This window comes from Erinaceus europaeus, chromosome 2 (assembly GCF_950295315.1).
Source record: "Erinaceus europaeus chromosome 2, mEriEur2.1, whole genome shotgun sequence".
NCBI lineage: Eukaryota > Metazoa > Chordata > Mammalia > Eulipotyphla > Erinaceidae > Erinaceus > Erinaceus europaeus.
The window spans coordinates 4,219,348-4,238,983 of NC_080163.1; the positions used below are offsets into that span (position 1 = coordinate 4,219,348).

At 61.1% G+C, this 19,636-nt stretch overlaps 1 protein-coding gene across 5 annotated transcripts; it reads left to right on the plus strand.

Moving 5' to 3' along the window:
• The first annotated feature begins 165 nt into the window (after window positions 1-165).
• Window positions 166-19,360, plus strand: SCAF1 (SR-related CTD associated factor 1). 5 transcript variants are annotated; one of them, XM_060174262.1, is made up of 11 exons: window positions 166-309; window positions 4,532-4,645; window positions 4,812-4,869; window positions 7,792-7,889; window positions 9,651-9,751; window positions 9,894-10,009; window positions 11,827-14,553; window positions 14,924-15,006; window positions 15,080-15,298; window positions 18,736-18,864; window positions 18,952-19,360. In XM_060174262.1, exons 1-11 carry the CDS (start codon window positions 286-288, stop codon window positions 19,144-19,146), a joined length of 3,864 nt encoding a protein of 1,287 aa, XP_060030245.1. In that variant the 5' UTR covers window positions 166-285; the 3' UTR covers window positions 19,147-19,360. The 5 variants fall into 5 exon arrangements, with proteins under 5 accessions (XP_060030245.1, XP_060030268.1, XP_060030251.1 ...); XM_060174268.1 differs by lacking the exon at window positions 166-309 and adding an exon at window positions 813-941; XM_060174294.1 differs by lacking the exon at window positions 166-309 and adding an exon at window positions 6,858-6,957 and having other exon boundaries at window positions 4,577-4,645.
• Window positions 19,361-19,636: the final 276 nt, after the last annotated feature.

A 19,636-nucleotide genomic window follows, 5' to 3' on the forward strand; every position in this document is an offset into this window, starting at 1 on the left:
GCAGGGAGAGGCCGTGAGATCATGCATTCCTAATCTATGAGCCAGCTTGCCAGAGCCAGGGCGCCCTGGGTCATGAAAGCCGGGGGTTTTCTGGATCTGGAAGGAGGAAGCCGAGGACCCAGACTCCTAGGTCTCTAGGAGAGAATGAGGCTGGAAACCTGGCTTCCAGGGAGGTGGAGATTCTAGTCCTGACTACTAAGATTCTACAAAGGAGCTGGGGCTCGGACTTGGGTCTAGGCCTTAAGAGGAGCGGGGATCCAGAATTCTGCACTCGAAGGCATCTGAATGGGAAATCCGAACACTTTGTGTGTACGTGTCATCACACAGGTGCTTGAGATCACATATGGCGTGAGGAAGGAGGTCTCGAATTCCCGCGACGGAGCCAAGAGAGTGGGCCTCCGAATTTCCCTGCTCAAAATGAGAGGAGCGGGAATCTGGACTTCACCGCGTCTAGATGAAGAAGGCGGCCTCGGAGCACTGGGCGCCGGGCTTCTAAATTTAGACCATCCCCACGGAACTACAACTCCCAGGCGTCCACCCGGCGAGGCGCTCGGACGTCACTTCCGCTTCCGTCGCTCTTCCCCCGCGCGCGCGCAGGGCACTGTGGGGCCTCCTCGCGGGCTACCGCAGCCCCGCCTACTTCACCTCTCACTCCCCACCTCTTGCTGGCCCCGCGCGACGGCGGCGCCGCGCGGACTACGCCCCCGGGCGTGCGTCGCGCGCGTCCCTAGTTCGTGCGCCCCGTTGCCTGCTGGGAAACCGAGTCCTCCCGAGGCCTTCCCTCCCGGCTTCGCGGCTTCTCGGCACCGCGCTGGGTACTTCAAGTCCCGGCAGGCTCGGCGGCGCCCGGGCCCCGCCCCCGGCCCCGCCCCCGGCCCTCGCGCCCCGCCCCATCCCGCCCCGCCCCGCGCCGGGGCCGGAGCCGCAGCCTGAGCGGCGGGGTAAGATGGCGCTGGCGGGCCGAGGCGGCGGGGCTCGGGCCTTCGGGGTGGGCGGGGCGGAGTCGGGGCGCCCGTCGTCCCGGGGAGGCTCCCGGGGCGCCGCGGGGCTGAGCGGGGCGGCCCGGCGTGTGTCCGCGGCGGCGGGAGCGGGGGGCCTCCTGCTCCAGGCCCCGGGACGCGTCCCTGGGAGCCGCGGGCACCGGCGGAGCGTCCCCGGGGGCGCCGGGCCGGGCCGGGCCGCTGCCCTTCGCCGGGAGCCGGGCGGGGGCCGTGGGGCTGCGCCGACCCGAGGCGGGGGGCTCCCCGGAGGGTGCGGGGCCATCTTGGGCTCGGTGCCGGCGTGAAGCAGGGAGGCTGCGGCCCGGGGCTGGAGATCCGCCGCCCCGCGGGCTCTGGGCGGCTCGGGGCCCCGGGGGTGGGCGGCGACGGGGGCCGGGGGCCTCGCCTCGGGTGACAGAAGCGCCCGGACCCGGCCGGGTGGCCGCGCGGGCTCTGCAAGCATGCAGCAAACCCACATGCATCCCCTTCCCTTGTCTCTCCTTCTTCTTCTTCTTCTTCTTCTTTCCAAATCCACATACGTGCATTTCCTTTTCCTTTTTTTTTTTTTTTTTTTTTTCTTTTTTTTGGGGTGGTGGTGCTTTGAGAAGCCTGTGGGGAATAAGACAAAGAAGAGTCTCGGGGCGATCTCTCCAGCCCTCATCGACTGGCCGTGTAGAAAGTAACCCCGAGGCGGGGGGAAGAAGACCCCCGCCCGCCCGGGGCTGTGAGAGAACCAGATTCCATCCGCCAGGGTCCCTGCGAACAGTCCGGAGGGTCGTCCAGCGCAGCGGTTGCTTTCCAGACTCTGTTGACCCCGACCTACCGCGAGAAAGAGCTTTTTTTTTTTTTTTTTTTTCTCCCTAATTTATTTGTTAAAAAAAATTTTTTTTTTTTTTTTTTCCTACTGAGACCCGGTCCGTACCGGCGGCGCATCTACGGCCCACCTGACCTGACCTCTGGTCCTGTGAATTAACATTTCCACTCGGTCGCGGTGCACTGTAACGAATCTTCTTCCCTTGACGGTCCATCTGCTCTTTGTAACAAGCTATTTGCCAAGCGCTGACCTGCTGTCAGACCCTGTGGGTTGGGAAGCGCCGGTCTAGAGGGACCTAGCGGTGTCTGCAAAAGCCTTCTTCACGTCCAGAGGATCTAAGAAGTCTCAAATGTGTCCGCCAAGCCCGAGGCACGTTTCACTGAGTCCAGGAACATCTTTGCACCCAGAGAGGGTTCAGGGATCTTGTGTGTCTGCAGTCAGCAGATCTCGCCCGAGACTCTGTGAGGCGACAGCGTTCTAGGCAGTGAGGGGGACCCCACCCCTTGCTCCCTAGGTGCTGGAAAGTGACTTGAGGGCTGGCTGCTGTTGGCATAGGCCGTGGTCCCCTAGGTGAGCTAGAAAACAGAGCCGCAGCTTCCTAGAGGCCGTGGGTGAGTGGGGGCTGCAGCAGAAGTTGAGCTTTCGAGGTAGGAGGGAGGCCAGGAGTCGCCCCCCCCCCCCTGCATAGCAGGTATGCAGCCAGGGGAGTGGAGGGACTTTTAGGGGAAACAAGAGTAATTCTTACTACCCTGAGCACTTGGGCAGCAGCGCTGATGCCGTCTTGGAAGTCCTTCTCCTTTCATGTCTCACATCCCCTCTTGGGTGGACGGACACGCGTGCACACACGCACCACGCACACACCACGTCCGTTCACCGATGAGCGCAGGGAGTTGGGGCTTAGGCATTTGCAGGTTCGCAGTATTTCTAGGAACCTCCAGCATCTCGTTTCAGCAGTTGTAGGGGAGCTTGTGGCTGAGGAGATCTCTGTGTTATGTGGAGCCCGCCCCCCGCCCCGGTACCAGAGGAAGGCGTGCACCCACCGTGTTCTGTGTTCTCTCTCGGGGCTGTCTGTCGGCTTCAGCGTGATGGTTTTCAGCTACAGCCCGAGGGAGTGAGAGAGACCAGGGCTCCGGAGCTCTCTGCAGGATGCGGGGGCCTGGGCTCGGACTGCGGCGACACACACGCTGTCCAAAGGGGCTGTTCTGCTGAAGCCCAAGATTTTTCTAGGACGCCACAGAGGCTTTTCGGTGGGCAGATGACCTGTGTGGCATTTGGCGGACCACGTTCGATTTCTCTGTCTCTCTGTCTCCTCCACACTTAGAGATTAAAGTCCACGCACTGTGCCACCAAGTGGTGTCAAATTACATTTTCAAAGTGATGGGCCAGGTTTGTACTCCATCTTTGGCCACTGTGAGTGCTTAAAAGATTTATGTAGGGCCGGAATAGATAGCATGATGGTGATGCGAAGAGACTGTCATGCCTGAGGCTCCAGAGTCCCAGGTTCAATCCCCCCGCCCCCACCCCACCATAGTAAGCCAGAACTGAGCAGTGCTCTGGTAGAAATGACTAGGAAAAAAAAAAAGTGTATATTTGCTTATTAAAGGGAGAAGAGAGGAGAGAGAGAGAGAGAGCGTCACTCAGCGTCACTCAAGTCCATGTGATATCAGGGCTTGAACTCTGGACCTCATGCTCGGGAGAGGTGGATGCTTTATTCACTGCGCCACCTCCGGGGCTGCCCCAGCTGATCTCTGTAAACTTCTTTGGTGCCTCCACACAAGGCCAGTGGAGGCTTCTAGGCAGTTGTACAGTGTCTGTCTGAGGCGTGCCCGGCCCACCGCACAGACCTCAGCCTGAGCCAGGTACATCCGTTCACCCGAGGGACGCATTGCTGACGTTCCCACTCGGGGCCAGAAAGCCGTTCACCTGCTCGCGCGTGCCCTGCTGTGCACAGCCTGGGTTCAAGGCCCGCAAGGACCGCGGCGTTGGGGAAGCTCTGTTGTGGTGTGTCTGTCTCTGTCTCTGAAGAAATTCAGTCAGAGCAGTGCAATGAAGCAAACACGACACCCTCTTGTGCTCTCCTTCCCGCTCCCCCCCCCCAAAGAAATAAAAATCTCAAAACAGTGGGAAAAAGTCTTGGCTCTAGGGGGTCGGGCGGTTGCGCAGCAGGTTAAGCGCACATGGTGTGAAGTGCAAGGATCGGCCTAAGGATCTCGGTTCGAGCCCCCGGCTCCCCACTTGCAGGGAGGGTCGATCGGGTGGAGCAGGTCTGCAGGTGTCTGTCCCTCTCTCTCTGTCTTCCCTCCTCTCTCCATTTCTCTCTGTCCTAGCCAACAACAATGACATCAATAACAACAATAAGTACAGCAATAAAACAACAAGGGCAACACAAGGGAAAAAGTAGCCTCCAGGAGCAGTGGAGCCCCAGCAGTAACTCTGGAGACACACACAAAAAAGTCGTGGCTCTCTGGCTCGGCTCCCGTGGGTGGGGCCGGTGAGGGGTAAAGGTTCGGTCGTGGGCGAAGCTGGGGAGTGGGGTGTTGTTGAACCGAAGCTGGGAAGGGCTTCTTTCTCTGGGGCGAAGGGAGAGAGCTCTCGCCCCTCTGGTGTCAGCAAGGGGCTGGTGTTCTGGCGAGGAGATTCCAGGAAGCATGCCCGGTTAGGCCAGAGGTTGCTTCTAGCCCCTCCCGTGCCCCCCAGCCTGGAGTCTGCGCCAACCTCTCTCCCCTTCATCCCCCAGGTGACCATGGAGGAAGAGGACGAGTCCCGAGGGAAGACGGAGGAGTCGGGCGAGGATCGGGGGGATGGGCCGCCAGACAGAGACCCCACACTCTCTCCTCCTGCCTTCATCCTGGTGAGACCAGGGACGGGGGAGAGAGGGGCCAGAGGCCGGACGAGACTCCAGGGCTGACTCCTGAGATGGGGGTGGGGGGGGTCTGTGGCAGCGGGTCTCAGGAGCAGAGCTGGGCGGACCTGTTTGCACGCACCCCCTGACCAGCCCCCCTCCCCCTCTTCTACAGCGGGCCATCCAGCAGGCCTTGGGGAGCTCCCTGCAGGGGGACCTGCCAAACGAGAAAGGTAGGCGCCCTGCTCCTGGCTTCTGGCACAAGGCCCCTGCCCCAGTTCCACCTTCCTTGTCTAATCATTGAAAACAAGCAGACACACACACACACTGTGTATGTTAACCTTATGATTATTTTTTTACGATTTAGTTATTTACTTACTAGATAGTGACAGACTGAGAGGGGAGAGGTAGAGACAGGCACCTGTAGACCTACCCCACTGCTCTCAGAGCTTTCCCCTGCAGGTGGGGACCAGGACTTAGCCGGGTGCCGCACCATCTGCCCCCCACCTTGCTTTGCATTTTAACGAGAGACGGAGGCACCAGAGCGCTGCTCAGCTCTGGCTTGTGCAGTGCTGGGGATGAAACCTGGGAATTTAGAGCCTCGGGCATGGAAATTGTTTTTGCATAACACTTCTTCTACTAGCGTTTGCCCTTCTTCCGTAGCCAGTCAACAGCGTCAGGTTGAGCCTGATGTCAAGTTTCGAGACCTCCTTTGAATCTGGAGAGGTGGCAGTCGTTGACTATGTGGGTCCTAGTCTCTGCATAACCACTGAGCTGTCTCCTCAGCCCTTTGGAGTTCCTTTTGCTTTTTTTTTTTTTTGCCTCCAGGGTTATTGCTGGGGCTCAGTGCCTGTGGGATCTCTAAGAATCCACTGCTCTTGGAGGCGATCTCCTTCCCCCCCCCCTTGTTGCTGTTGCTGCTGCTGTTGTTGGATAGGACAAAGAGAAATTGAGAGAGGAGGGGGAGAGAGAGAAAGACAGACAGCTGCAGACCTGTTTCACCACTTGCAAAGCAACCCCCCCTGCAGGTGGGGAGCTGGGGACTTGAACCAGGATCCTTGCAGTTCTTTTTTTATATATATTTATTTTCCCTTTTGTTGCCCTTGTTTATTTTTTTTTTTATTGTTGTTGTTGTAGTAGTTGTTGCTATTGATGTTGTTAGATAGGACAGAGAGAAATGGAGAGAGGAGGGGAAGACAGAGGGGGAGAGAAAGACAGACACCTGCAGACCTGCTTCACCACCTGGGAAGCGACTCCCCTGCAGGTGGGGAGCCGGGGGCTCGAACCGGGATCCTTCTGCTTGTCCTTGTGCTTTGTGCCACGTGCGTTTAATCTGCTGCGCTACCACCACCGGACTCCTGGATCCTTGCATTTCTGTATGTGCTTAACCTGCTGTGCCAACCCACTCCCCCCACTTTTTTTTTTTTTTTTTTTATCAGAGTGCTGCTCAGTTCTGGCTTATAGTGGTACAGGGGATTGAACCTGGGACCTTGGAGCCTCAGGCATGGAGGGAGTCATTTAAAAAAGGAGACACGGGCCAGGTGATGGCGCACCTGGTTGAGCACGCAACATTACAGGGCTCAAGGACCTGGGTTTGAGCCCCCGCACCCCACCTGCAGGGGGAAAGCTTCATGAGTGGTGAAGTAGGGCTGCACATGTCTCTCTGTCTCTCTCCCTCTCTCTCCCTCTTCCCTCTCAATTTCTGGCTGTTTATATCCAATAATGAATAAAGATTAAAAAAAAAAATCACAAAACACGGTTGCTTGAGGTCCCTAGTTTGATCACTGGTATTATGTATTCCAGAGTGATGCTTTGGTTCTCAGCATTTGTGTGTTAATACATTTGTAAATTAATACATCTTTAGAAAAGGTTTATTTGGATGGGGGAATAGCTTAGTGCTTATGCAGAGAGCCTCTCCTGCCTGCAGCTCTGAGGTCCCAGGCTCAATCCCCAGCACCACCATCAGCCAGAGCTGACCAGGGCTCTGATGCCTGCCTCCTACCCCAACACAAAAAACATACATGAAAGACTTGCTGCTGTATATAGAGAGACGTGCTTATTATGTGTTTCTCACGAGAGGAAGAGGAGACAGCACTGTTTGGCTCTGACACAGGCGGTGCTAGGGACTGAACGCGTGGGCCCTGGCCTACAGGCTGGTGCTCTGACAAGCTGAGCCAACCCCCTGCCCCCTGTGCATTCTGTCTCCTAATTCTGCTCACAGACACTTGGCTGAGGCCTCAAGGCTGTCTGTCACCCTGCTGCCGGCAGGGGAGCTGACGGTGGGACCGACCTCAGTGTGCCAGAGAGGGCCCCTGAGCCAGGTGGAAGCCCAGCTCGCTTGGTCGGGGTGGGGGCGGGGTCAAGCTGCGGAAGCTCAGTCGCTGGCCAGGAAGGAAGCCACAGGGCACCGGGCGCACACACAGCCATGTGCACAGACCCGGGTTCGAGGCCTGCTCCTCCCCCTGCAGGGGCCACATTTCATGAGTGACGAAGCAGGTCTGCAGGTGTCTCTTGTCCTTTTCCTCAATCTCCACTTCCCTCCAATTTCTCTCTGTCCTATCAAGTAAAAGTAGGAGAGGGCTGGCTGTCAAGACAGCATAATGGTTATGCAAAGAGACTCTCACGCCTGAGGCTCCGAAGTCCCAGGTTCAATTCCCTGCACCACCATAAACCAGAGCTGACCAGTGCTCTGTGAAAAATGAATAAATGAATAAGTGATAATGAGTGTTTAAAAAAAAAAAAAAGTGAAAATAGGAGAAAAGAAAAGAGGGAAAAATGGCCCTCGAGAGAGGTGGATCTTACTGCTGAAACCAAGCACCAGAGATAACTCTGGTGGCAAAGAAAGAAAGAGGGAGGGAGCGAGGGTGGAAGGGAGAGAATGCCAGGTGTGGGGCTGGTGGCCGGGGGTGTGGGTGGGAGGGGAAGGAGGAGGGGCAGCGGGCACCGGGGCACAGCGGGCTCGGCCGCCAGGCTGGACGTCGGCTCTGATGGCTGCGGACGCCAGGAGCACCGGAGTGGGAGCTTCTGTGGGGCCGGCAGAGTGCTTGGCTCCCTTGGCAGGACCGGCAGCGGCTCTTCTCCCGGCTGCCCCGCACGCAGGGTCTCTGAATCCGGGCCCTCCAGCTCAGCTCTCCACGCAAACCCTCTCTCTCCAGATGGCTCTCGGGGCCACGGCCTCCGGTGGAGGCGCTGCTGCCGCAGCCCGCGCTCTGAACCCCACTCCCAGGACTCGGGGGGCACTGACACGGCGACTGTGAGTGAGAAGGGGACTGGGGACCGGAAAGTGCGTCTGCTAGAACACACGTCACCGTGTGTAAGGACCCGGGTTCAAGCCGCCAGGCCCCCCCTGCAGAGGGGAAGCTTCACGAGCTGCAGTCAGAGCTGCAGGTCTCTCTCCCCCTCTCTCTTCCTCTCCATTTCTCTGTCTCTGTCAGTGTTTTTCTTTAATTTTTATTTATAAAATAGAGATAGAGACAGAAATCAAGGACCATGATGCTATCTACCCCGCCCAATCAATGTTTTTTATGTTTTTATTTATTTATAAAATGGAAACACTGACAAGACCATAGGGTAGGAGGGGTACAACTCCACACAATTCCCACCACCAGAACCCCGTATCCCATCCCCTCCCCTGGTAGATTCCCTATTCTCTAGCCCTCTGGGAGCATGGACCCAGGGTCATTGTGGGGTGCAGAAGGTGGAAGGTCTGGCTTCTGTAATTGCTTCCCCGCTGAACATGGGCGTTGACAGGTCGATCCATACTCCCAGCCTGCCTCTCTCTTTCCCTAGTGGAGCGCAGCTCTGGGGAAGCGGAGCTCCAGGACACACTGGTGGGGTTGTCTGCCCAGGGAAGTCCAGTTGGTATCATGGTAGTATCTGGAACCTGGTGGCTGAAAAAGAGTTAACATATAAAACCAAACAAGGGAGTCGGGTGGTAGCGCAGCAGGTTAAGTGCAGGCGGCACTAAGCACAAGGACCGGCGTCAAGGTCCCGGTTCGAGCCTCCAGCTCCCCACCTGTGGGGGCGTTGGTTCACTTGGTTCACAGGCGCTGAAGCAGGTCTGCAGGTGTCTGTCTTTCTCTCTCCCTCTCTGTCTTGCCCTCCTCTCTCCATCTCTCTCTGTCCTATCCAACGACAATGACATCAACAACAATAAATAGTAAAAAAATAAATAAGCCTAACAAATTATTGACTAATTATGAACCTAAAGGCTGGAATATCGCAGATGAAGATTTGGGGGACTCTCAGTTATGGAAATAGCCAGTAGTTCTATTTTAGGTATATTCCAAGGGGCCCATGACTTTATTAGTTTTTGCCTGAGCCTGACCTCTGATATGCAGGGGCACCCAGGTTACTGTCTGGGGAGATGGTGTCATGGCTGGGAAAAGGACTAGAAAGCTGGATCAGGGAAGAGAGTAACTCCCAAATATGGGAAAAGTGTCTAAATATTGCTGACTGTTACCCAGTTTTTGTTTTTTTAAGTGTTTTTGAAGATTTGTTTATTTTAATTTTTTATCTTTTGTTGCCCTTGTTGTTTTATCGTTGTTACGATTATTGTTATTGATGTCGTTGTTGTTGGATAGAGCAGAGGGAAATGGAGAGAGGAGGGGAAGACGGGGGAGAGAAAGACAGACACCTGCAGACCTGCTTCACTGCTTGTGAAGCGACTCCCCTGCAGGTGGGGAGCTGGGGGCTCAAACCAGGATCCTTACGCCGGTCCTTGCGCTTCATGCCACTGTGTTTAACCCGCTGCGCTACCGCCCGACTCCCTAGTTTTGGTTTTTTTTAAAGGGAGTTGAGTGCCTGGGTCCCTGGGATGGGGTGGGGCTCGGGACCTGAGCCCCGGTCTGAAGGCCGGAGCCTGGGGGAGTCAGGATGAGGGGCTGGTAGGTACCCCTTTTCCTGGAGGTCTCAGCTGTCTGTTCCTTGAGAGGTTGGGGGCCGGGCCGGGGGGGCCGGGAGAGGGTCTTCACATGCACAGGTACAGGATGGAGCCCCTCCTGGCGTGTTCCAGGTGCTGGACATGGCTGCAGACAGCTTCTTTGCGGGGCTGGTGAGTGTTCTGGATCCCCCAGACACGTGGGTTCCCAGCCACCTGGACCTGCGGCCTGGCGAGTGAGTATGCAGGGGGGGTGGGGGGCACACTCATGGCATGGGAGGCAGAAGCCCCCGGATGCTCACCCCTCCTTGAGGGGATGGGTGGGTGGACCCCAGCACAGGAGCCAGCACCCCCCCTGACGCCCCCTCCCCCTTGCAGAGACGAGGACATGCTGGAGCTAGTGGCCGAGGTCCGAATCGGGGACAGAGGCCCCGCTCCTCTCTCAGTGCCCAGCCTGCTGCGCCGGCTCAGGGCCCGGAGGACGGGCAAAACAGGTGTGTGGGGCGTCGCAGGGCGGGTGGCCCCAGCCTGCATGGAGCTTGTCGTGGTGGTGAGGAGAGTGTCTCCTCTGTGAATTCTGGATTCTAAGGGCTCTTTCCGCTGTACGTCTCTAGGCTTGTGTAGAAAGTAAACCCTGGCCCAGGGCCAGTCGGAGTGGGGCCTCCTTGAGGCAGCAAGTTCACTGGGGTGCAGCTCCCCCGAGGAGAACGGCCGTGTGGACGTGGCGGTCACAGGCTTGGGGTGGCATAGCCGTGTGGCCGGCGGTGGTCTTGGGCCATGTGAGATGAAAGTCCAGGTCCTAATTTACATATGAAATAGAGATAGAGGCGGTGAAAGGACCACAGCACAGAAGCTTCCCTCAATGCAGTGGGGGCCGGGCTCAAACCCGGGTCAAGCACTGGACGAAGCAGCCCACTACAAGTGAACACCAAGTGTTTTGACTTCAGTGAAGGCTCCCTGACGCCGTGGGGATGGTGGGCCCGTGAGCAGGGTCGTGCTCGGTCCTCGGGTGGGAGTGGGTCTCAGAGTTCCCCGGTCACAGGGCCTCTGCCCCCAGGGCGGCAGAGTGAGCCAGGGGTCTACACAGGCTGCAGGACGATGGGGGGAGGAGCACGGTGGACGTGGTAGAGACCCTCCCCTGCGCCCCGCACCTGGTCACTGCCGCACCCTTGCTCCCTTCCCCCTGGACCTAGCCTGAGGATGCAGGGTCTCAGCCAAGTGTCTTGGAGGATAAAAGGCTTCAGGGGACAAGGAAGCAAGTGGGCGAGGCGGTCGGTGGTCCAGTTAGAAGCTTCATTACGGAAACGGATGTGGGCTGGGACTGGCCCCAGGTCTCAAAGTGGAAGAGAAGCACCTCAGATCTAGTCCGTGTTGGTGGGGGCCCGGGGGGTACTGCAGTCATGTTTGAGTTTCTTATTCCAAGTGGTTTTTCTCGGTCTTCCTGTGGAAAATAGTTAAGCACTCAAGAAAAAGGTAACACATCCACCCTATACGGATACTATGTAAAGACAGTTGATGTCTTGTGTTTCTTTCTCTTGGAATTTTATTTAAAAATCTGTTACTTAATTGGATGGTGAACGGGAACGTCACTCGGGTGCATGTGACGCAGGGGCTTGAACTTGCCACCTCAGGCTTCTTTATCCACTGCGCTGCCTCGAAGGCTGTGCTGGCCATGAGTGAGAACGGCCAGGGTCAGGAGTGGTCTGGTTCTGGGGGTCACCGGGTGACCCGTGCGGCCAGCTCTGTGCTAGGTCCTGAGGGCCCCAGCTCTGTGCTTGGCGGGTAGAAAGTGAACTCCTGGGAGGCAGGCTTCTTGTCCTTCTTGGCCACTGTCCTGCTCCCGGTGTCCCCAGTAGCGGCCGTGGCAGGGAGATGGTGTGGCAGGTGGTGTCCGAGCCTTGCGCGAGGGAGTGCCTGTTGGATCCCCAGCCAAGCGCAGGTGCCTGAGCTGTGCTGGTCAGAGGGGGGGGGTGGCATTGAGTGAGTGAGGTCCTGGTGCAGACCTGGAGCTGAGACAGCCTGTAGTGTCTCCCTGGGTGCCCGGCAGGGAGTGAGTGGGGAGCCCGGAGTGGGTGCTGCCAGGCCCCTGGGCAGGAGTGAGGCCCTGGTGGATGCTGCCCTTGGGATGAGGCCTGTTGCAGGATGGGCAGGTGGGGGCCGGGGGGGGGGGGGGCTCCGCTCAGTGGCTCTGCGGGCCCGTTTCTTCTGACAGCAGAGGGCGAGAGCGTCTCTGAGTCGGGCTGGGTGCTGCCGGAGGGAGGGTTGGCAGGCCGCGGGGTGCTGACCTCGGCCCCCCCTGGCCCCTCTGCAGTGTCTCTGCAGGTCCGCTGCTCCCAGCCCTCCTGCGCCCGCTACCTCCTCACCCTGGGCACCGGAGACGGGGGCCCCGCGCCCCCCCCAGCCCCCTCCTCCGCGTCCTCCTCGCCCTCCCCGTCGCCCTCCTCCTCCTCCCCGTCCCCGCCGCCCCCGCCGCCTCCCCCAGTGCCCCCCGCCCCGCCAGCCCCTCGCTTTGACATCTACGACCCCTTCCACCCCACCGACGAGGCCTACTCCCCGCCGCCGGCCCCCGAGCAGAAGTACGACCCCTTCGAGCCCACGGGCTCCAACCCCAGCTCGTCGGCAGGGACCCCCTCCCCCGAGGAGGAGGAGGAGGAGGAGGAAGAGGAGGAGGAGGAGGAGGAGGAGGAGGAGGAGGGCCTGTCGCAGAGCATCAGCCGCATCTCAGAGACGCTGGCCGGCATCTACGACGACAACAGCCTGAGCCAGGACTTCCCGGCCGACGAGAGCCCCCGACCCGAGCCCCCCGCCCCGCAGCCGGCCCCCGCGCCCCGGACGCCCCCGCAGGCCGACTCCACCCGCGCCGAGGCCCCGCGGCGCCGCGTGTTCGTGGTGGGCGCCGAGGCCGAGGCCCGCGGCGAGGGGAAGGTGTCGGTGGAGGTGATGACGGCGGCCGGGCCCGTGCCGCCCGGGGACCCGGAGATCGAGGAGGGCGAGATCGTGCAGCCCGAGGACGAGCCGCGCCCCGCGCCGCCGCTGTTCCGCGCCGCCCGCGCCCGGCCGCCCCCCGCCGCCGCGCCCCCCGCGCCCTTGCCCGCGCCCCGCGCCCCCGAGGGCGACGACTTCCTGTCGCTGCACGCGGAGTCGGACGGCGAGGGCGCCTTGCAGGCCGAGCTGGGGGAGCCGGTGCCCGCGCCCGCGGCCGACGCGCGCTGGGGCGGCCTGGACCTGCGGCGCAAGATCCTCACGCAGCGGCGGGAGCGCTACCGCCAGCGCTCGCCCTCCCCCGCGCCCGCCGCCGCCGCCGCCGCCGCCGCCGGCCCGCCCGCCCGCAAGAAGTCGCGGCGGGAGCACAAGCGCGGGGCCGAGGCCAAGGAGGCCGCCCCGGCCGCTTCCTCCTCCTCCGCCGCCTCCGGGGCCCCGCCGCCGCCCGCGCCCGCCGCCGCCTGGGACTCCAAGAAGCACCGCGCCCGGGACCGCAAGCCCGGCTCGCACGCCGCCTCCCGCCGCCGCTCCCGCTCGCGCTCCCGCTCCCGCCGCCGCTCCCGCAGCTCCGACCGGCGCCGAGGCGGCAGCCGGCGCTCCCGCTCCCGGGAGAAGCGGCGGCGGCGGCGGCGGCGCTCGGCCTCCCCGCCCCCGGCCGCCTCGTCATCGTCGTCCTCGCGGCGCGAGCGGCACCGGGGAAAACACCGCGACGGCGGCAAGAAGAAGAAGAAGCGCTCGCGGTCCCGGGGCGAGAAGCGGGCGGACGGCGACAAGGCCCCGCCGCCCGGCACCCCCCCGCCCCCCGGTGCCCCCGGCCCGGGCTCCGAGCGCGACCGCCGCCGCGGCGCCGTGCCGCCCTCCATCCAGGACCTCACGGACCACGACCTCTTCGCCATCAAGCGGACCATCACCGTGGGCCGGCCCGACAAGCCCGGCCCCCGCGGCCCCTCGCCGGCGCCCGCCGCCTCGCCCAAGCGGGAGATCCTGTACGACTCGGACGGGCTGAGCGCCGAGGAGCGCGGCGCCAAGGGCGGCGAGAAGGAGCGGCGGCGCTCGGGGGCCGCCTCCTCCCGGGAGAAAGGGTCGCGGCGCAAGGCGGCCGACGGGGGCGACCGGGACAGGGACAGGTCCTCCAAGAAGGCCCGGCCGCCCAAGGACGCAGCGCCCCCGTCGGGGCCCCCGCCCAAGCCCCCCACCGGCAGCGGGTCGGGCTCCTCGTCCTCGTCGTCGTCCTCGTCCTCCCGGAAGGTGAAGCTGCAGTCCAAGGTGGCCGTGCTCATCCGGGAGGGCGTCAGCAGCACCACACCTGCCAAGGAGGCGGCGTCCTCCGGCCTGGGCTCCATCGGGGTCAAGTTCAGCCGCGACCGGGAGAGCCGCTCCCCCTTCCTTAAGCCGGACGAGCGGGCCCCGGCCGAGGCGGCCAAGGCGGCTCCCGGCAGCACTAAGCCCAAAAAGACCAAGGTCAAGGTCAAGACCGGGGCCAAGAAGACCAAGGGGACCAAGGGGAAGACCAAGCCGTCCAAGACGCGGAAGAAGGTCCGTGGGAGCTGCGGGGGCTCGGGGTCGCTGAAGAAGTCCAAGGCCGACAGCTGCAGCCAGGCGGCGGGTGCCAAGGCCTCCGAGGAGACCACCTGGTCGGGAGAGGAGCGGGCCGCCAAGGCCCCCAGCACCCCGCCCCCCAAGGCAGCCCCGCCGCCCCCCGCCCTCACACCGGACTCCCAGACGGTGGACAGCAGCTGCAAGACCCCCGAGGTCTCTTTCCTGCCTGAGGAGGCTGCCGAGGAGGCCGGGGTCCGAGGGGGGGTGGAAGAGGAGGAGGAGGAGGAAGAGGAGGAGGAGGAGGAGGAGGAGGAGGACCAGCAGCCGGCCACCACCACGGCCACCAGCACGGCTGCTGCCGCTCCCAGCACGGCCCCCAGTGCGGGCTCCACAGCGGGAGACTCGGGGGCCGAGGATGGGCCGGCCACCTGCGTCCCCCAGCTGCCCACGCTGCCCCCGCCCATGCCCTGGAACCTGCCTGCTGGTGTGGACTGCACCACCAGTGGCGTCCTGGCCTGTGAGTGTCCGGGCCCCGGAGGTCCGCCTGAGGCAGGGGGCATGCCTAGGGGCAGGCGTGGGGTGACCCGGGCGGGAGTGACCAGCCGGGGCCTCTCAAGGAGTTTCCTAGGCAGAAGCCAGGGGCCAGTCCGCCCAGCACAGAGGGGAAGAGTCGGACAGACCACCCCGCCCCGGGGGTCCACCTGTAGCAGGATGTCCCTTAGGGCCCCTGGAGACAGATTCCCCCCCCCCCCAGTCCTGGTTGTCTCCGTGGCTGGGCCCTCTTCCTCCAGCTCTGAGACCCGAGGGCTGTGGGCCGCCAGGGGTGGGAGATGGCTGTGGGCCAGGAGGGAGGTTTCACCCGCCCCACCACTCCCTGCCTCCTGCAGTGACTGCACTTCTCTTCAAGATGGAAGAAGCCAACCTGGCGAGCCGAGCCAAGGCCCAGGAGCTGATCCAGGCCACCAACCAGGTGGGCGTGGGCGAGGTGGTGCCTGCAGGCACAGCGGGCCACCCGCCCGCTCACCGCGCTCATCTTCCCGCAGATCCTCAGTCACAGGAAACCCCCCGCGAGTCTGGGGGTGACGCCGGCTCCTGTGCCCCCCTCTCTGGGCCTGCCTCCCGGTCCCTCCAGCTACTTGCTTCCAGGCAGCCTCCCACTGGGGGGCTGCGGCTCCACCCCTCCCACCCCCACTGGGCTAGCTGCCACATCTGACAAGAGAGAGGGCAGCAGCAGCTCCGAGGGTCGAGGGGACACGGACAAGGTGAGCTCAGCATGGGAGGGGAGGGGAGGTGTCGGCTCGGGTCAGGCTGTGAGGAAGCTGGCTTTCCCAGCGATCGGTGCTGCGTGGGTGCAGGCGGGGCCTGTGGACAAAGGAACTTGAGGGGTCCCCATCTTGCTGTTCCCTGATGAGAGACACGCTAGGGCGGTGGATCCGGGCCTCACAGGGACCCTCGACCTGCTGGGCCAGCTCCCCAGCGCCACTCAGTCACCGCAAGATTCTGTCTGTTCATGAGAGAATCAGAGCGTCACTGTGGCACGTGTGTTGCTGAGGACTGAACTGGGGACCTCGTGCCTGGGAGTCCGAGGCCTTACCCGCTGCACCACCGCTTCATTTATTATCATCATTATTTTATATTTGTTTACTCCCTTTTGTTGCCTTTGCTTTTTTTTTTTATTATTATTGTTGTTGATGTCATTGTTGGATAGGACAGAGAGAAATGGAGAGAGGAGGGGAAGACAGAGAGGGGGAGAGAAAGACAGACACCTGCAGACCTGCTTCACCGCCTGTGAAACGACTCTCCTGCAGGTGGGGAGCCGGGGGCTCGAACCGGGATCCTTACGCCGGTCCCTGCGCTTTGCGCCACCTGGGCTTAACCCGCTGCGCTACCGCCTGATTCCCTATTACCATTATTTTAAATATGTTTATCTATCTACTAATGAGGATAAGAAAAGAGAGAGAAAGAACCAGACATCGCTCTGGTACTTGTGCTGCTGGGGATTGAACCCAGGTCCTCGTGCTTGAGAGTCCAATGCTTTATCCACTGCACCACCTCCTGGGCCACCCCACTGCTTTTTTTCAATGAGAGACGAGAGAGGGGATGAAACCGCCCCTGGACACGTGTGTGCAGGGCGTTGAACTCAGGAACCTTTGTGAGTCCAACAGCCTATCCACTTCCTGGGCTGTTCATTAACTTTTTTCTTATCCATAACTATTTTCACCTTTGTGTATTTTAATTAGTTAAGTTTTCGTATTTATTCTCTTTCATTGCCATTGCTTTTTTATTGTTATAATTATTATTGTTGTCATTGTTTGGTAGGACAGAGAAATGGAGAGAGGAGGGGAAGACAGAGAGGGGGAGAGACAGACAGACACCTGCAGACCTGCTTCACCGCCTGTGAAGCGACTCCCCTGCAGGTGGGGAGCCCGGGGCTCGAACTGGGATCCTGACGCCGGTCCTTGCGCTTTGCACCACCTGCGCTTAACCCGTTGCACTACCGCCTGACTCCCTAATTTATTTATTTTTACCAAAGCACTGCTCAGCTCTGGCTTATGGTGGTGCTGGGGATTGAACCTGGGACCTTTGGTGCCTCGGGCATGAGCGTCTCTTTGCAGAACCCCTGTGTTGTCTCCCCAGCCTAGTTTTCCCCTCTCTTGGCTGACTTTTTTTTTTTATTATTTTATTTATTCCCTTTTGTTGCCCTTGTTGTTTTATTGTTATAGTTATTATTGTTGTTGTCGTTGTTGTATAGGACAGAGAGAAATGGAGAGAGGAGGGGAAGACAGAGAGGAGGAGAGAAAGATAGACACCTGCAGACCTGCTTCACCGCTTGTGAAGCGACTCCCCTGCAGGTGGGGAGCCGGGGTTCGAACTGGGATCCTTATGCCGGTCCTTGTGCTTTGCGCCACCTGCGCTTAACCCACTGCGCTACAGCTCGACTCCCTCTTGGCTGACTTTTTCTGCTAGAGGAACAGGGAGACACCAGCACGGAAGCTTCCTCCAGTGTGGTGAGGGCCAGGCTCGCACAGGGCTCCCAGGCAGGGCCCCGTGAGCCGGCTAAGTGAGCCGCTGCCCCGGCCCAGCGGAGCTGGTTCTCCTTGTTTATACACGAGAGGCAGGGCCCAGCCGCGTCCTTGAGCATACACACTCCTAGCGTCCGGTCCGCTGGGGTGAGCTGCCGCTGTCTTCTGAAAATGGGGGTGGGTGGGTACAGGAGGCCCAGGCACCTGTTCCCCAACACGGGAGGACAGTGGGCACAGGGCAGAAGCAGGCGTCCGGCCCCCGTGCCCATTGCCGATGCCTGACCTCAGGCTGCTTCGTGTCCCGTGTTGTCCCTTGCCCACACACAGTGCCAGAGCAGAAAGGCAGAACGGCCCTCAGAGACGGGCCCACAGGAAATACAGAGAACAGAAAAGGCCCCCAAGGAAAAGCAGACTCCGTGAGGTCGCCTGTCCCAGCGCTGACCTGGGCCTCGCAGGCCCTGGCTTCGCCCTCTTGCCTTGTCTCTGCAGATGTGGGCGTGGGCAGCACCCCTTCCTCTGGCTGTGTCTCCTGAGAAGCCCACTTCCTTTGGGGCCCTCAGACCCTCTGGGACCCTCCTGCTGGTGGCCCTCTGAACGGCTAGGTGGCCCACTGGGTTTCCTGTGCCCGTCTCCCTGGGACAAACGGAACAGTCAGCTGGCTCAGGAGGGCGACTTCCTGGCCGGCCCCTGGGGCGACGGTGCCTTGTGCCCACAGGTGTCTGACGGAGCGCCTGGCCCTGGCACTGCGCCCTGCTGCAGATCCACCCCTCAGCTCGAGTGCGCGGTGGGGGTATTTATGAGACAGAAGGGGAGAAGGCCCAGAGCAAGTGTCACTCGGGCATGTCGGGCCTCACCCTGCAAAGTCCAACACTACCCGGCATGGACACTTGTCCTTTTCTTTTCTTGTTTTTCCTTCGGATTTTTTCTTGTTATTGTTGTGGTTACAGTTGTTATTGATGTCGTCGTTAGAACAGAGAGAAATGGAGAGAGGAGGGGCAGAGACAGACAGACACCTGCAGACCTGCTTCACCGCCTGGGAAGCGACTCCCCTGCAGGTGGGGAGCCGGGGTTCGAACCGGGATCCGTCTGCCGGACCTTGTTTGTGTTTTGTGCCACATGCATGCACTTAACTCTCTGCGCTACCACCCGCCTCCCCCTTTTAATTTTTTATCTATTCGTTCTTTGGATTGAGAAGGCAGGGAGAGGGAGAGAGACAGAGAGGGCTGCAGCCCTGCTTCACTTAGGCTGCTCCCCCCTTGTAGGTGGGGACTGGGGGCTTGAACTCAGATCCTTGTGCTCAGTAACGTGTGCGCTCAACTGGGAGTACCACTGCTTGGCCTGTTTCCTCGTTTTTGATCCAAGGTCGTGACCTCCGGGGCAGCCTCGACCCCTACTGCTGGCTGTGTCCTTCCCACGGGCACTGTCGCCAGGTCACGCGGGACTCCAGCCCCTGGTCCCTGGCACTGGAGACCTGGGACTAGTGCAGGCTCAGCTGCCCCGTCCAGTGCCCCAGTTAGCCCCGGCCGGCACCCTGGGGCCTTGGGTCCTGCCGCTTGGAACTTCTTGGTGACGTGCGAAGGCCTAGCTCAGGGTCTGGGTGACAGTGACCGGGGCGGCAGCTGGTGTGGGGGGCGGCAGGCAGTCCCTCACTGGCCTTGTCCCCTCCCGGCCCGCAGTACCTGAAGAAGCTGCACACTCAGGAGCGGGCGGTGGAGGAGGTGAAGCTGGCCATCAAGCCCTACTACCAGAAGAAGGACATCACCAAGGACGAGTACAAAGACATCCTGAGGAAGGCCGTCCACAAGGTGGGCAGCCGGGGGCGGCGGGGGGCGGGGCCCAGAGGGTGGCCGCCCAGCCGGCGGGCCTGACCGCAGCTGCCCCTCGCCCCCCAGATCTGCCACAGCAGAAGCGGGGAGATCAACCCGCTGAAGGTGAGCAACCTGGTGCGGGCCTACGTCCAGCGCTACCGCTACTTCCGCAAACACGGTCGCAAGCCCGGGGACCCTCCAGGACCCCCGCGGCCGCCCAAGGAGCCAGGCCCTCCAGACAAGGGTGGCCCGGCCAGCCTGCCCCTGCCCCCTCTGTGAGCCCCTGCGCCCCGCCGGCCCTCGCCTCCTGCGCAGCCTCGGAATTCTGGACCTATTTATGGCTCCGCCTCCCCACCACCCTCCCCTGCAGCGGAATGATGGGGGAGGGCTGCTGCGAGGAAGGGGAGCCCCCCGCCCCTGTCCATCTGCGCCCCCCAACCTGTCCCCCGTTCGTGCCCGCTCCCAATTTCATTAAAGATTTCATGAAATGTTAGCCCCCAGCCCCGTGAATTTAGCCGTTTCTTTTCTGGGCCACTTGGGGAAGGGCACGGACGGGGACTTCCATGCCTCCGTCTCCATCTTGATCTGCTGGGTGTGAGGCGCGTGGGACGGACAGCCGGGCCCTGGAACACGTCCCATTTCCCTTTTTTTTTTTGTTCTTTACAAGATCACTGCTTAGCTCTACACTTCTGGCGGTGTTGGGGATTGAACCGGGGACTTCCTGCACAACGCCATCATGCTCTCCCCAGACTGAAGTTCTGTCCCTGGC

Excerpts from the sequence above, each read along its gene's own strand:
- SCAF1 (XM_060174262.1), top strand. The coding sequence starts at position 286 with ATGGGAAATCCGAACACTTTGTGT. Across the intron at positions 310-4,531 it reads GAAATCCGAACACTTTGTGT|GTGACCATGGAGGAAGAGGA; the intron begins GTACGTGTCATC and ends TTCATCCCCCAG. Across the intron at positions 18,865-18,951 it reads TGAGGAAGGCCGTCCACAAG|ATCTGCCACAGCAGAAGCGG; the intron begins GTGGGCAGCCGG and ends CTCGCCCCCCAG.